Source organism: Procambarus clarkii, chromosome 3 (genome assembly GCF_040958095.1).
Source record: "Procambarus clarkii isolate CNS0578487 chromosome 3, FALCON_Pclarkii_2.0, whole genome shotgun sequence".
Classification (NCBI taxonomy): domain Eukaryota; kingdom Metazoa; phylum Arthropoda; class Malacostraca; order Decapoda; family Cambaridae; genus Procambarus; species Procambarus clarkii.
In genome coordinates, this window is record NC_091152.1 from 17,418,179 (window position 1) to 17,431,310 (window position 13,132).

General features: G+C 48.1%; 1 protein-coding gene across 1 annotated transcript; it reads left to right on the forward strand.

The window, feature by feature from the left end:
• The first annotated feature begins 7,948 nt into the window (after positions 1-7,948).
• LOC138368563 (uncharacterized) lies at positions 7,949-10,036 on the forward strand. Its single transcript, XM_069331088.1, has one exon. The coding sequence runs from the start codon at positions 7,949-7,951 to the stop codon at positions 10,034-10,036; it is 2,088 nt and encodes a 695-aa protein (XP_069187189.1).
• Positions 10,037-13,132: the final 3,096 nt, after the last annotated feature.

Below are 13,132 nucleotides of genomic sequence, written 5' to 3' on the forward strand. Positions count from 1 at the left end.
GTCTGTGACAGAAAAAAAAAGTTTTTTTTTTTTAAACTGTGGTTTTTTCATGTGAGGGAAATCTTTGAAATCTCTTTACTGATTGCTTTGAAATTTTGACATAACGTTGCATTCGAATAGGTGCGTGTTTTTTTATATACCTATTATATACATGCTTCACCTGTGACAGGATTTTTTTTTTTACACAGCGCCATCTGTTGATGTAAGAGCAACACACGCTGTAATCTCCGAAAGTTCTTCACCGATTGCTTTGAAATTTTGACACAACGTTCCTTTTGATTACGTGCATGTTTTTATATACCAACTATATAGATGCCACACCTGTAACAGGTAAAAACATGCTTTTTTTTTTAAATAGCGCCATCTGTTGCACGTAATAGCAACACACACACGCAGTACTAAATATGTTACAATTCAATTTCAGTGTTCCCGATTGCATTGATAAATTGAATTTTCATAAATTTCTATTTATTTTTATTTTTATTTAATTATTTTGTGTGACATTGCATTGGAATTGAGCTGTGTTGTTTACCATACCGTTCATTTCGTAAGTATAAGTATTGATGCCACACCTGTGACAGGTAAAAACATTCTTTTTTTTTTAAGAAACAGCGCTATCTATTGCACGTAATAGCAACACATGGTATACTAAATATGTTACGATTCCATTTCAATGTTTCTAATATTGATAAAATGTACTTTATAGATTTTGATTTGGGACTCCTGGTTCAACCTTGACGACGAGCGGACGTCTTGACACCACCTCCGTCTGGGAGCCGCCTGTTTTCACGTTTGGTCTTTGCTATTACTGTTTGGCATCCCTTTTCCATGGTCTGGATGTACGACGCCTGGCGCCCATATCGTCTTGGGTCACAAGATTGTTGATAGATTTTTTTGTGTGTGTTCTGGCTGGTTCTCCCAGCGGGGTGACGGTGTTCAGGGGCCGGCTTGGCCAAGAGGTGCCGGGGGCTGGTGGGTCTTGGTGGGCTCCAGGTGTGCCCTCAGCCGTGGTGGACGGCTGGCTTCTGCTCTGCCGGAGGACACTGGATGACTTTTGAGTTTTAGTTGGGGGCAGAGTTTTGGTTTTTGCTACACAGTGTTCTCTGTGTGGGGCGGGGCCGGTGCTTGTGACCCTGAAGGACTTCTGGGGCTCCCCCAATGGTATGTCTGCGTTTCTTTGCCGCATGGCATATTAGTTTCCAGTGATTGGCGTCACTTGTTTCGCGATTTGGCATGGCGTTTCACCTTTCTGGGCTTCGCGATTAACCCTTACCAGGTACGCCGGGGCACATCCGATCCCACGATCGTCGTCGCCCCTAAACCAACAACAACAACAACATAGATGTTGATTTATTTTCATTTTGATTTAAATATTTTGTGTGACATTGCTTTGGAATTGAGCTGTGTTGTTCACCATACCGTTCATTTTGCGAGCATAGTTTATATTTTAATTGTTTCATTATTTTCTTTTCGTTTTTTTAACCGGTTTCTCTTATATTTCAGTGATGGGAACATCAGATCATTTGATGTTCCCAATTTTCTGAGGGGAACATCAGTGGGGGATGGTGGGAAGGACGAGGGGAAGGGGGAGTTGGGATGGTGGGGACGAGGGGACATGGGGATGGTGAATGTTGCGGTGGACAATGGGACAGGGGCGTGGGAAATGGTGGGGAGGATGAGGGGACGGAGGGATGGGGAATAGTTGGGAGGATGAGGGGACGGTAGTGAGGAATGGTTGGGAGAAGGAGAGGACGGGTGAGGAGGAGGAGGATGGAGGTGAGGACTGAGAGACAGGGGAAAGGTTGCCACAGCAACGTGTGGCCGAGTACAGCTAGAACAAAATATGTGACAATTCCATTTCAATGTTTCCGATTGCATTGGTAAATTGAATTTTCATTGATTGCAATTTACTTTTATTTTGATTTAATTATGTCGTGTGATATTGCGTTGGAATTGAGCTGTGTCGTATACCGTACCGTTCATTTCGTGAGTATAGTCTATTTTTTTATTTTTTCATTTATTTTTCATTTTGTTTTTGTATCTGTTCTTATTTTTCAGTGATGGGAACATCAGATCATTTGGTGTTCCCATTTTCTGATAGGTCCATCAGAATTGGGAATGCATCAGATAGGAGAGTGGGGAAGGAGAAGGGGACCGGGGAGCGGGGGGATGATATGGTGGGGAGGACGAGGGGACGAGGGAAGGGGGAGATGGTGGTGAAGATGAGGGGACGAGGGAAGGGGGAATGGTAGAGAGGACGAGGGGATGGAGGAGGGAGGACGAGGGGACGGAGGAGGGAGGCTGTGGCTCAGCAACGTGTGGCCGGGTAAAGCTAGTTTCAAATAAAACAAATACCAGACCAGTCAAAAACATGTTTTATTCCATTTCCAATTAAACTCTGTACGTGTGTGTGTGTGTGTGTGTGTGTGTGTGTGTGTGTGTGTGTGTGTGTGTGTGTGTGTGTGTGTGTGTGTGTGTGTACTCACCTATTTGTACTTACCAATTTGTGCTTGCGGGGTTGAGCTCTGGCTCTTTGGTCCCGCCTCTCAACTGTCAATCAACAGGTGTACAGGTTCCTGAGCCTATTGGGCTCTGTCATATCTACACTTGAAACTGTATGGAGTCAGCCTCCACCACATCACTTCCTAATGCATTCCATTTGTCAACCACTCTGACACTAAAAAAGTTCTTTCTAATATCTCTGTGGCTTATTTGGGCACTCAGTTTCCACCTGTGTCCCCTAGTGCGTGTGCCTCTTGTGTTAAATAGCCTGTCTTTATCTACCCTATCAATTCCCTTCAGAATCTTGAATGTGGTGATCATGTCCCCCCTAACTCTTCTGTCTTCCAACGAAGTGAGGTTTAATTCCCGTAGTTTCTCCTCGTAGCTCATACCTCTCAGCTCGGGTACTAGTCTGGTGGCAAACCTTTGAACCTTTTCCAGTTTAGTCTTATCCATGACTAGATATATGGACTCCATGCTGGGGCTGCATACTTCAGGATTGGCCTGACATATGTGGTATACAAAGTTCTGAATGATTCTTTACACAAGTTTCTGAATGCCGTTCGTATGTTGACGAGCCTGGCATATGCCGCTGATGTTATCCTCTTGATATGTGCTGCAGGAGACAGGTCTGGCGTGATATCAACCCCCAAGTCTTTTTCTTTCTCTGACTCCTGAAGAATTTCCTCTCCCAGATGATACCTTGTATCTGGCCTCCTGCTCCCTACACCTATCTTCATTACATTACATTTGGTTGGGGTAAACTCTAACAACCATTTGTTCGACCATTCCTTCAGCTTGTCTAGGTCTTCTTGAAGCCTCAAACAGTCCTCTTCTGTCTTAATCATTCTCATAATTTTGGCATCGTCCGCAAACATTGAGAGAAATGAATCGATGCCCTCTGGGAGATCATTTACATATATCAGAAACAAGATAGGACCGAGTACAGAGCCCTGTGGGACTCCACTGGTGACTTCACGCCAATCGGAGGTCTCACCCCTCACCGTAACTCTCTGCTTCCTATTGCTTAGGTACTCCCTTATCCACTGGAGCACCTTACCAGCTACACCTGCCTGTCTCTCCATTTTATGTACCAGCCTCTTATGCGGTACTGTGTCAAAGGCTTTCCGACAATCCAAGAAAATGCAGTCAGCCCAGCCCTCTCTTTATTGCTTAATCTTTGTCACCTGATCGTAGAATTCTATTAAGCCTGTAAGGCAAGATTTACCCTCCCTGAACTCATGTTGGCGATTTGTCACGAAGTCCCTTCTCTCCAGATGTGTTACCAGGTTTTTTCTCACGATCTTCTCCATCACCTTGCATGGTATACAAGTCAAGGACACTGGCCTGTAGTTCAGTGCCTCTTGCCTGTCGCCCTTTTTGTATTTTGGGACCACATTCGCCGTCTTCCATATTTCTGGTAGGTCTCCCGTCTCCAGTGACTTACTATACACTATGGAGAGTGGCAAGCAAAGTGCCTCTGCACACTCTTTCAATATCCATGGTGAGATCCCATCTGGACCAACAGCCTTTCTAACATCCAGATCCAGCAGGTGTCTCTTGACCTCCTCTCTCGTAATTTCGAACTCTTCCAAGGCCGCCTGGTTTACCTCCCTTTCTCCTAGCACAGTGACCTCGCCTTGCTCTATTGTGAAGACCTCCTGGAACCTCTTGTTGAGTTCATCACACACCTCTTTGTCATTCTCTGTATACCTGTCCTCGCCTGTTCGAAGTTTCAATACCTGTTCTTTCACTATTGTTTTCCTTCTGATGTGACTGTGGAGTAGCTTTGGTTCGGTCTTGGCTTTGTTTGCTATATCATTTTCAAAACTTTTCTCTGCTTCTCTTCTCGCCCTGACATACTCATTCCTGGTTCTCTGGTATCTCTCTCTGCTTTCTGGTGTTCTGTTATTCCGGAAGTTCCTCCACGCCCTTTTGTTCAGTTTCTTTGCTTCCATACATGCCCTATTATACCATGGATTCTTCTGTTGCTTCTCGGATTTTTCCCTTTGGTCACATCAGAAGGAAAACAACTGTGTGTGCGTGCGTGTGTGTGTGTGTGTGTGTGTGTGTGTGTGTGTGTGTGTGTGTGTGTGTGTGTGTGTGTGTGTGTATGTGTGTGTGTGTGTGTGTGTGTGTGTGTGTGTGTGTGTGTGTGTGTGTGTGTGTGTGTGTGTGTGTGTGTGTGTGTGTGTGTGTGTGTGAATTCACCTAGATGTGAATGCGGGGGTTGAGCTCTGCTCTTTCGGCCCGTCTCTCAACAGTTAATCAATCAACTATTACTAACTACTTTTTTTGGTTCACACACACACACACACACACACAAACACTTGGCCGGCACGGGGCCGGCGGCCGAGCGGACAGCATACAGGTCATGTGATCCTGTGGTCCCGGGTTCGATCCCGGGCACTGGCGAGAAACAATGGGCAGAGTTTCTTTCACTCTATGCCCCTGTTACCTAGCAGTAAATAGGTACCTGAGAGTTAGTCAGCTGTCACGGGCTGCATTCGTGTGTGTGTGTGTGGTGTGGGAAAGAAAAAAATAACAGTAGTTAGAAACAGTTGATTGACAGTTGAGAGGCGGGCCGAAACAGCAGAGCTCCACCCCCGGAAGCACAACTAGGTGAATACAACTAGGTGAATACAACTAAGTGAATACACACACACACACACACACACACACACACACACACACACACACACAAACACACATGGATACTAAAGGAAGGAGCAGAAGCACTGTGCCTGCCACTCTCCATAGTGTATAAGAAATCACTGGTAAAAGGGGAATTGCCCAAAATTTGGAAGACTGCTAATGTAGTCCGGATATACAAGAAAGGGGATAGACAGGAAGCACTGAACTACAGACCAGAGTCTCTAACTTGCATACCCTGCAAGCTGATGGGGAAGATTGTGCGAAAAAAGCTAGTGGAACATCTGGAGGGAAAGAACTTTGTAACACAGCATCAACACAGGTTCAGGGATGGCAAGTCCTGCCTCACAGGATTAATTGAATTCTACGACCAGGTAACAAAAATCAGGTAAGAAAGAGTGGGGTGGGCAGACTGCATATATTTGGATGCTTCTATACTGGTACGGAGTCTTGAAGTGGGTAGAATATAGTTGTGCATTAATTGGCTGTTGATTGCTGGTGTTGACTTTTTGATGTGTAGTGCCTCGCAGATGTCAAGTCGCCTGCTATCGCTGTATCTATCGATGATTTCTGTGTTGTTTGTTAAGACTTCTCTGGTGATGGTCTGGTTGTGGGAAGAGATTATATGTTCCTTAATGGAGCCCTGTTGCTTATGCATTGTTAATCGCCTGAAAAGAGATGTTGTTGTCTTGCCTATGCTGAGTTCTTTGGGGCTTACAATCCCCAAGTGAGCATTTGAAGGCATAGACGACGTTGGTCTTCTTTAAAGCGTTCTGCTTTGTATCTGGAGAGTTTCTCATGAGTAGGTTGGCCGTTTTTTTGGTTTTATAGTAAATCGTCAATTTTATCTTCTGATTTTTTTCTGTAGGGATAACGTTCCTATCAACAATATCTTTCAGGACCCTTTCCTCCGTTTTATGAGCTGTGGAAAAAAGTTCCTGTAAAATAGTCTAATAGGGGGTATAGGTGTTGTGTTAGTTGTCTCTTCAGAGGTTGATTGGCATTTCACTTTCCTTTTTTTGATGTCTTCAACGAAATCTTTGGAGAAGCCGTTGTTGACTAGGACCTGCCTTACCCTACAGAGTTCTTCATCGACTTGCTTCCATCCTGAGCTGTGGCTGAGAGCACGGTCGACTTAAGTGTTGACAACTCTCCTCTTGTACCTGTCTGGGCAGTCACTGCTGGCATTTAGGCACATTCCTATGTTTATTTCCTTAGTGTAGACTGCAGTGTGGAAACCTCCGCTCCTTTCCATGACTGTTACATCTAGAAAGGGCAGCTTCCCATCCTTCTCCATCTCATAAGTGAAACGCAACACTGAATTCCGCTCGAATGCCTCCTTCAGCTCCTGCAGACGTCTGACATCAGGTACCTGTGTAAAAATGTCGTCAACATACCTGCAGTATATAGCAGGTTTCAAGTTCATGTCAACTAAGACCTTCTGTTCGATGGTACCCATGTAGAAGTTCGCAAACAGGACATCTAGGGGAGAACCCATGGCGACCCCATCTACTTGCTTATACATGTGCCCATCCGGGCTCAAGAAGGGTGCCTATTTAGTACGAGCTTGGAGTAGTTTCCTTAGAATGTTTTCTGGTATGTCAAAAGGAGTACAGGCCGTATCACGATACACTCTGTCCGCTATCATCCCGATTGTTTCATCCACAGGTACGTTGATAAACGGTGATTCTACGTCCAACGAGGCTCTTATTCCTGTGGCCTGTGTTCCCCGCAGTAAGTCAACAAATTCCTTTGGAGACTTCAGGCTGAAGGCGCAAGGGACATAAGGGGTCAGCAAGTCGTTTAGTTGCTTTGCCAGTCTGTACGTGGGTGTGGGTATCTGGCTAATGATTGGCCGAAGTGGGTTTCCAGGCTTGTGTGTCTTGACATTTCCATACGCATATCCAGGTTTGTATTCCCCAATAATCTTTGGCAGGTGGAGTCCGGATTTCTTGGCGTTCACAGTTTCGATCAATCTGTTAACCTTTGCTTTCAATTTGACTGTAGTGTCCTTCGTTACCCTTTGGAATTTAGTTTTGTCAGAGATTATGAGGTTCATTTTCGCCAGATATTCGTCTTTTTTAAGAATGACGTATATTGGCGACTTGTCACCTCTCCTGACGACTATCTCCTTGTTCTCACGAAGGTTCTTAGCAGCCGCTTTGAGCTCGGGGGACAGTACGGTGCTTCTGTAGTTGCCTCGAATCTTTCAATCCGCAATAAGTTCTGCTTGTAAGGTATCTTTGGTGGTGATCTTCTTTTGTGTCTCGAGGTCGAATATGTCGTCCAACAGAATCTCCAACTCCACTTTCCGGGCCATCTCACTCGGTCTGAACATAACGTGACAGTTTATACCCAGATTTAGGAGAGTGACTTTGTCCTCAGTGAGGTTGATTCCAGGTCACGTTATGTCCAGACACACACACACACACACACACACACACACACACACACACACACACACACACACACACACACACACACACTCTCTCTCTCTCTCTCTCTCTCTCTCTCTCTCTCTCTCTCTCTCTCTCTCTCTCTCTCTCTCTCTCTCTCTCTCTCTCTCTCTCTCTCTCTCTCTCTCTCTCTCTCTCTTTCTCTCTCTCTCTCTCTCTATCTCTCTCTATCTCTCTCTATCTCTCTCTCCATCTCTCCCTCTCACCCTTCACTCTCACAAGCGTCGTCCCGATCGATGTCTTAAAGGGAGTGTAGCCATCAGGGAGAGTTGGTCCATGATGCCTCCCCCACCCACGTGGACCACTCTCCCACCCCCGTGGACCACTCTCCCACCCACATGGACCACTCTCCCACCCCCGTGGACCACTCTCCCACCCACGTGGACCACTCTCCCACCCCCGTGGACCACTCTCCCACCCACATGGACCACTCTCCCACCCCCGTGGACCACTCTCCCACCCACGTGGACCACTCTCCCACCCACGTGGACCACTCTCCCGACCACGTGGACCACTCTCCCGACCACGTGGACCACTCCCCCGCCCACGTGGACCACTCTCCCACCCACATGGACCACTCTCCCACCCCCGTGGACCACGCTCCCACCCACGTGGACCACTCTCCCACCCACGTGGACCACTCTCCCACCCACGTGGACCACTCTCCCACCCCCGTGGACCACTCTCCCACCCACGTGGACCACTCTCCCACCCCCGTGGACCACTCTCCCGCCCCCGTGGACCACTCTCCCACCCCCGTGGACCACTCTCCCACCCCCGTGGACCACTCTCCCACCCCCGTGGACCACTCTCCCACCCCCGTGGACCACTCCCCCGCCCACATGGACCACTCCCCCGCCCACATGGACCACTCCCCCGCCCACATGGACCACTCCCCCGCCCACATGGACCACTCCCCCGCCCACATGGACCACTCCCCCGCCCACATGGACCACTCTCCCACCCACGTGGACCACTCCCCCGCCCACATGGACCACTCTCCCACCCACGTGGACCACTCCCCCGCCCACATGGACCACTCCCCCGCCCACGTGGACCACTCCCCCGCCCACGTGGACCACTCCCCCGCCCACGTGGACCACTCCCCCGCCCACGTGGACCACTCCCCCGCCCACATGGACCACTCCCCCGCCCACATGGACCACTCCCCCGCCCACGTGGACCACTCCCCCGCCCACGTGGACCACTCCCCCGCCCACATGGACCACTCCCCCGCCCACGTGGACCACTCCCCCGCCCACGTGGACCACTCCCCCGCCCACATGGACCACTCCCCCGCCCCCGTGGACCACTCCCCCGCCCACATGGACCACTCCCCCGCCCACATGGACCACTCCCCCGCCCACATGGACCACTCTCCCACCCACGTGGACCACTCCCCCGCCCACATGGACCACTCCCCCGACCACGTGGACCACTCCCCCGCCCACATGGACCACTCCCCCGCCCACATGGACCACTCCCCCGCCCACATGGACCACTCCCCCGCCCACATGGACCACTCTCCCACCCACGTGGACCACTCCCCCGCCCACATGGACCACTCCCCCACCCACATGGACCACTCCCCCGACCACGTGGACCACTCCCCCGCCCACATGGACCACTCCCCCGCCCACATGGACCACTCCCCCACCCACATGGACCACTCCCCCGACCACGTGGACCACTCCCCCGCCCACATGGACCACTCCCCCGACCACGTGGACCACTCCCCCGCCCACATGGACCACTCCCCCGCCCACATGGACCACTCCCCCACCCACATGGACCACTCCCCCGCCCACATGGACCACTCCCCCGCCCACATGGACCACTCCCCCGACCACGTGGACCACTCCCCCGCCCACATGGACCACTCCCCCGCCCACATGGACCACTCCCCCGACCACATGGACCACTCCCCCACCCACATGGACCACTCCCCCGACCACGTGGACCACTCTCCCGCCCACGAGGACCACTCTCCCACCCACATGGACCACTCCCCCGCCCACATGGACCACTCCCCCGCCCACATGGACCACTCCCCCGACCACGTGGACCACTCCCCCGCCCACATGGACCACTCCCCCGCCCACATGGACCACTCCCCCACCCACATGGACCACTCCCCCGCCCACATGGACCACTCCCCCACCCACATGGACCACTCCCCCGACCACGTGGACCACTCCCCCGCTCACATGGACCACTCTCCCACCCACGTGGACCACTCCCCCGCCCACGTGGACCACTCCCCCGCCCACGTGGACCACTCCCCCGCCCACGTGGACCACTCCCCCGCCCACATGGACCACTCCCCCGACCACGTGGACATACAGGAAAAAAGGTTGAGAAACGTCAAAATATTTCTAATTTCGATGATTTTTAGTACAAAACATAATGCACGAAAACTTGCTTAAAAACGCAATATTATGCGAAATCCTGAGATTTGTAGACAAATTCACATATCGTGAGGAGACTTGAGGTAGTTGCGAAATGTTAGTAAATTCGAATATTTTTACTAAAAATCATACATGAAAAACGTGAAAAATGTCTATATATTACCAAATTCGAGGACTTTTACTTCATGTCATAAAGCGAGGTTTCGTGTTATTAAGATCATTAAAAAGGCATATGAAAATGTTGCTCTAGTACAAATTATAAAAATCAATGTGTTTTCATTAGAAGTAACTAAAATGTTTTTATTTATTTATTATTTATTTATTTATATATATACAAGAAGGTACATTGGGTTTGTGAGAATACATTGGATAGTACAGTATTTACACTCTTGTAAAGCCACTAGTACGCGCAGCGTTTCGGGCAGGTCCTTAATCTAGCAGATAATTTTAAGTAGGTAAATTCTATCAGAATTGATAAATGATAAAGATACATTGCAAGAGAAAAATGAGATGAGAGAGCTTAGTAAGTATATTAAAGCACATTGTTATATTAAAGCTCTGATTGATTACATTGACAGCTTGATTAGTAATTTAAAACAAGATTAATAGACACCATACTGCAGATTGATTGATGTTCCTGATTTTATGTTTAGGTTACCGACACCTCCCTTGTCCCCTCGTCCTCCCCACCATTCCCCTCTCCCTCGTTCGATGATTTCCCAAATGGTCTGATGTTCCCATCAGAAAATTTGGAACATCAAGTGATCTGATGTTCCCATCACTGAAGTATAAGAAAAAAACTGTTAAAAATGGAATTAAATTATGAAAAAATAAAAAAAATAAACTATACTCACGAAATGAACGGTATGGTAAACAACACAGCTCAATTTCAACGCAATTCACACAAAATAATTAAATCAAAAATAAAATATATCGAAATCTATGAAAATAAAATTTATAAATGCAATTGGAAACATTGAAATGGAATGGTAACATATTTAGTATAGCATGTGTGTTGCTATTACGTGCAGCAGATGGCGTTGTTTTTCAAAAAATGCATGTTTTTTACCTGTCACAGGGTTGGCATCTATATAGTAGTTATATAAAAAGACGTACCTATTCGAATGCAACGTTGTGTCAAAATTTCCAAGCACTCGGTGAAGAACTTTCAGGGATTACAGTGTGTGTTTCTCTTACGTCCAACAGATGGCGCTGTTTTAAAAAGAAAAAACATGTTTTTCCTGTCACAGGTGAGGCATGTGTATAGTGGATATATAAATAGATGCGCCTATTCGAAGCAACATTGTGTAAAAGTTTCAAGACAATCGGTAAAAAAGTTTCGAAGATTTCCTTCATGAAAAACACATGAAAAACACAGTTTTTCAGAAAACCCATGTTTTTTTTATCGTCACAGACGTGACATCTATATAGTATGGATATAAAAACCTGCTCGGATGAGAATGGAACGTTCTGTGAAAATTTCAAAGCAATCGGTGAAGAACTTTCGGAGATTAGCGGTTATGAACAAACGAGCATTTCCATTTTTATTTATATAGATTAGATAATGTGGAGCTGAGGACACTTCCCTGTGTGGAGCCTAGTTCGAAGTCACTAGTTACGCTTCTATGCCACCTGGACAAACACAGATGACTTCTTGATGGATAAGTAACCAACAAAGAAGCCGACCACAAATGTTCATTCTCGCAAGCTCACTCAAGATTGAGAGAATAGAAATTCCCTCAGCTAGCTTTCTAGTTTCTAGATTAAGCTAGAGTCGCTCTAGTGCGCTCTAGACAAGAAGTTACATGCACGTGTGTGATGTTGGTTGAAAGCTTATGCTTAGGGCTATCTTTTAAGACTAGCCAGGAGTCTGTGACTGCTCTGTAGAGAGAGTTACAGAATTAATTCTGTTTTCTGAGAAATGGGACTTGAGTGTGTGGTATGAGAGGGTACTAGAACTCGCTAGGCAACGGTTTTAGAGGTGGAGGGGGGGGGGTGAACGTTGCCTCCCCCCGCCTTGTGACGTCACGGGACGCCTCAAGGCGTCTTGTCTGTGATTCGTCTAGGCATCTCAGCCTCGAGGTGATGTTTAGGCGCGAAAGGCTGTGATTCGTAGCGGCACAATAGGCTGTGCCGACGTTGCTCTGATTGGTCAAGACAAGGTGAGGGGAGAAGGGCATCTTTTGAGTCCCCTAGCCCACCAGAAGTTAGCCTAGAAGTGGCGATCGTGTGGGCAGGGAGTCCCTACAGGTGGAGGTGGCGTGTCTGCCACCTCCACCACCGTTAATCGCCGAGTTATCCTTATTTACTCATCACGCACAGTAATCCTGCCATCGTGGATCGTGTCTGGATCCAATTTGCATGATCTTGTGCCAAGAAGTAAGGAAGGAACTGTGTAAAACTCTAGAGGACAGTGTTCACCCATGAAGCACCAGGCAAGCCTCGTGGTGTATCAGATGTTATTACTCACATCTGATGAGTTGTCTTGTCTATGATAACTGGCAAGTGGTGGAATTGGGCAGGGCTTCTCAGTGTTCATGGGAGCTTAATATTCAGGATATTACAGGCCCATGTTGGACTTTGAAATTCCACCTTGCCATGTCCGCCATGTTGTATCGCCCGCCATTATCACACCCGGTGTACGAGCTCCACCCCTTAGGGCCATGCGGTGGCTACATGCCTTGGCCACCCCCTTGGGCCATGCTTGACCACATGCCTTGGCCACACTCCGTAGGGCCACACTTAGTCGACGCACGTGGGAGCGAGCTAGGTGTTCTACAGCTTCAGTGCTGCAGCAAGTGAGGGTGTGACTGGGGGGATGAATGTAAAGAGAGGGGTAACGTGAGTACTCATTATTATATAATGTAGTTACAGTGTCTCAGGACTGATGATAATTCTGGTACCAGCTGTGTTGCCTCATATATAGCACCTGCCAGGCGAGGGAAGCAGCTGAGAGGCATCTGTCTGTACTGACGTCAAGGTCTGTGTTGTGACGTGAGGGTGTATGTTATACACAGAACTACACATGTAGATGTATATGGATATATTTTGTGTGTAGACTAACTTGAGTATATAAACCGGTCAGTGTAGAGATTTTTTCCCATATAAATGATT

Coding starts and splice junctions, on each gene's coding strand:
- LOC138368563 (XM_069331088.1), top strand. CDS start 7,949: ATGGACCACTCTCCCACCCCCGTGGACCACTCTCCCACCCACGTGGAC.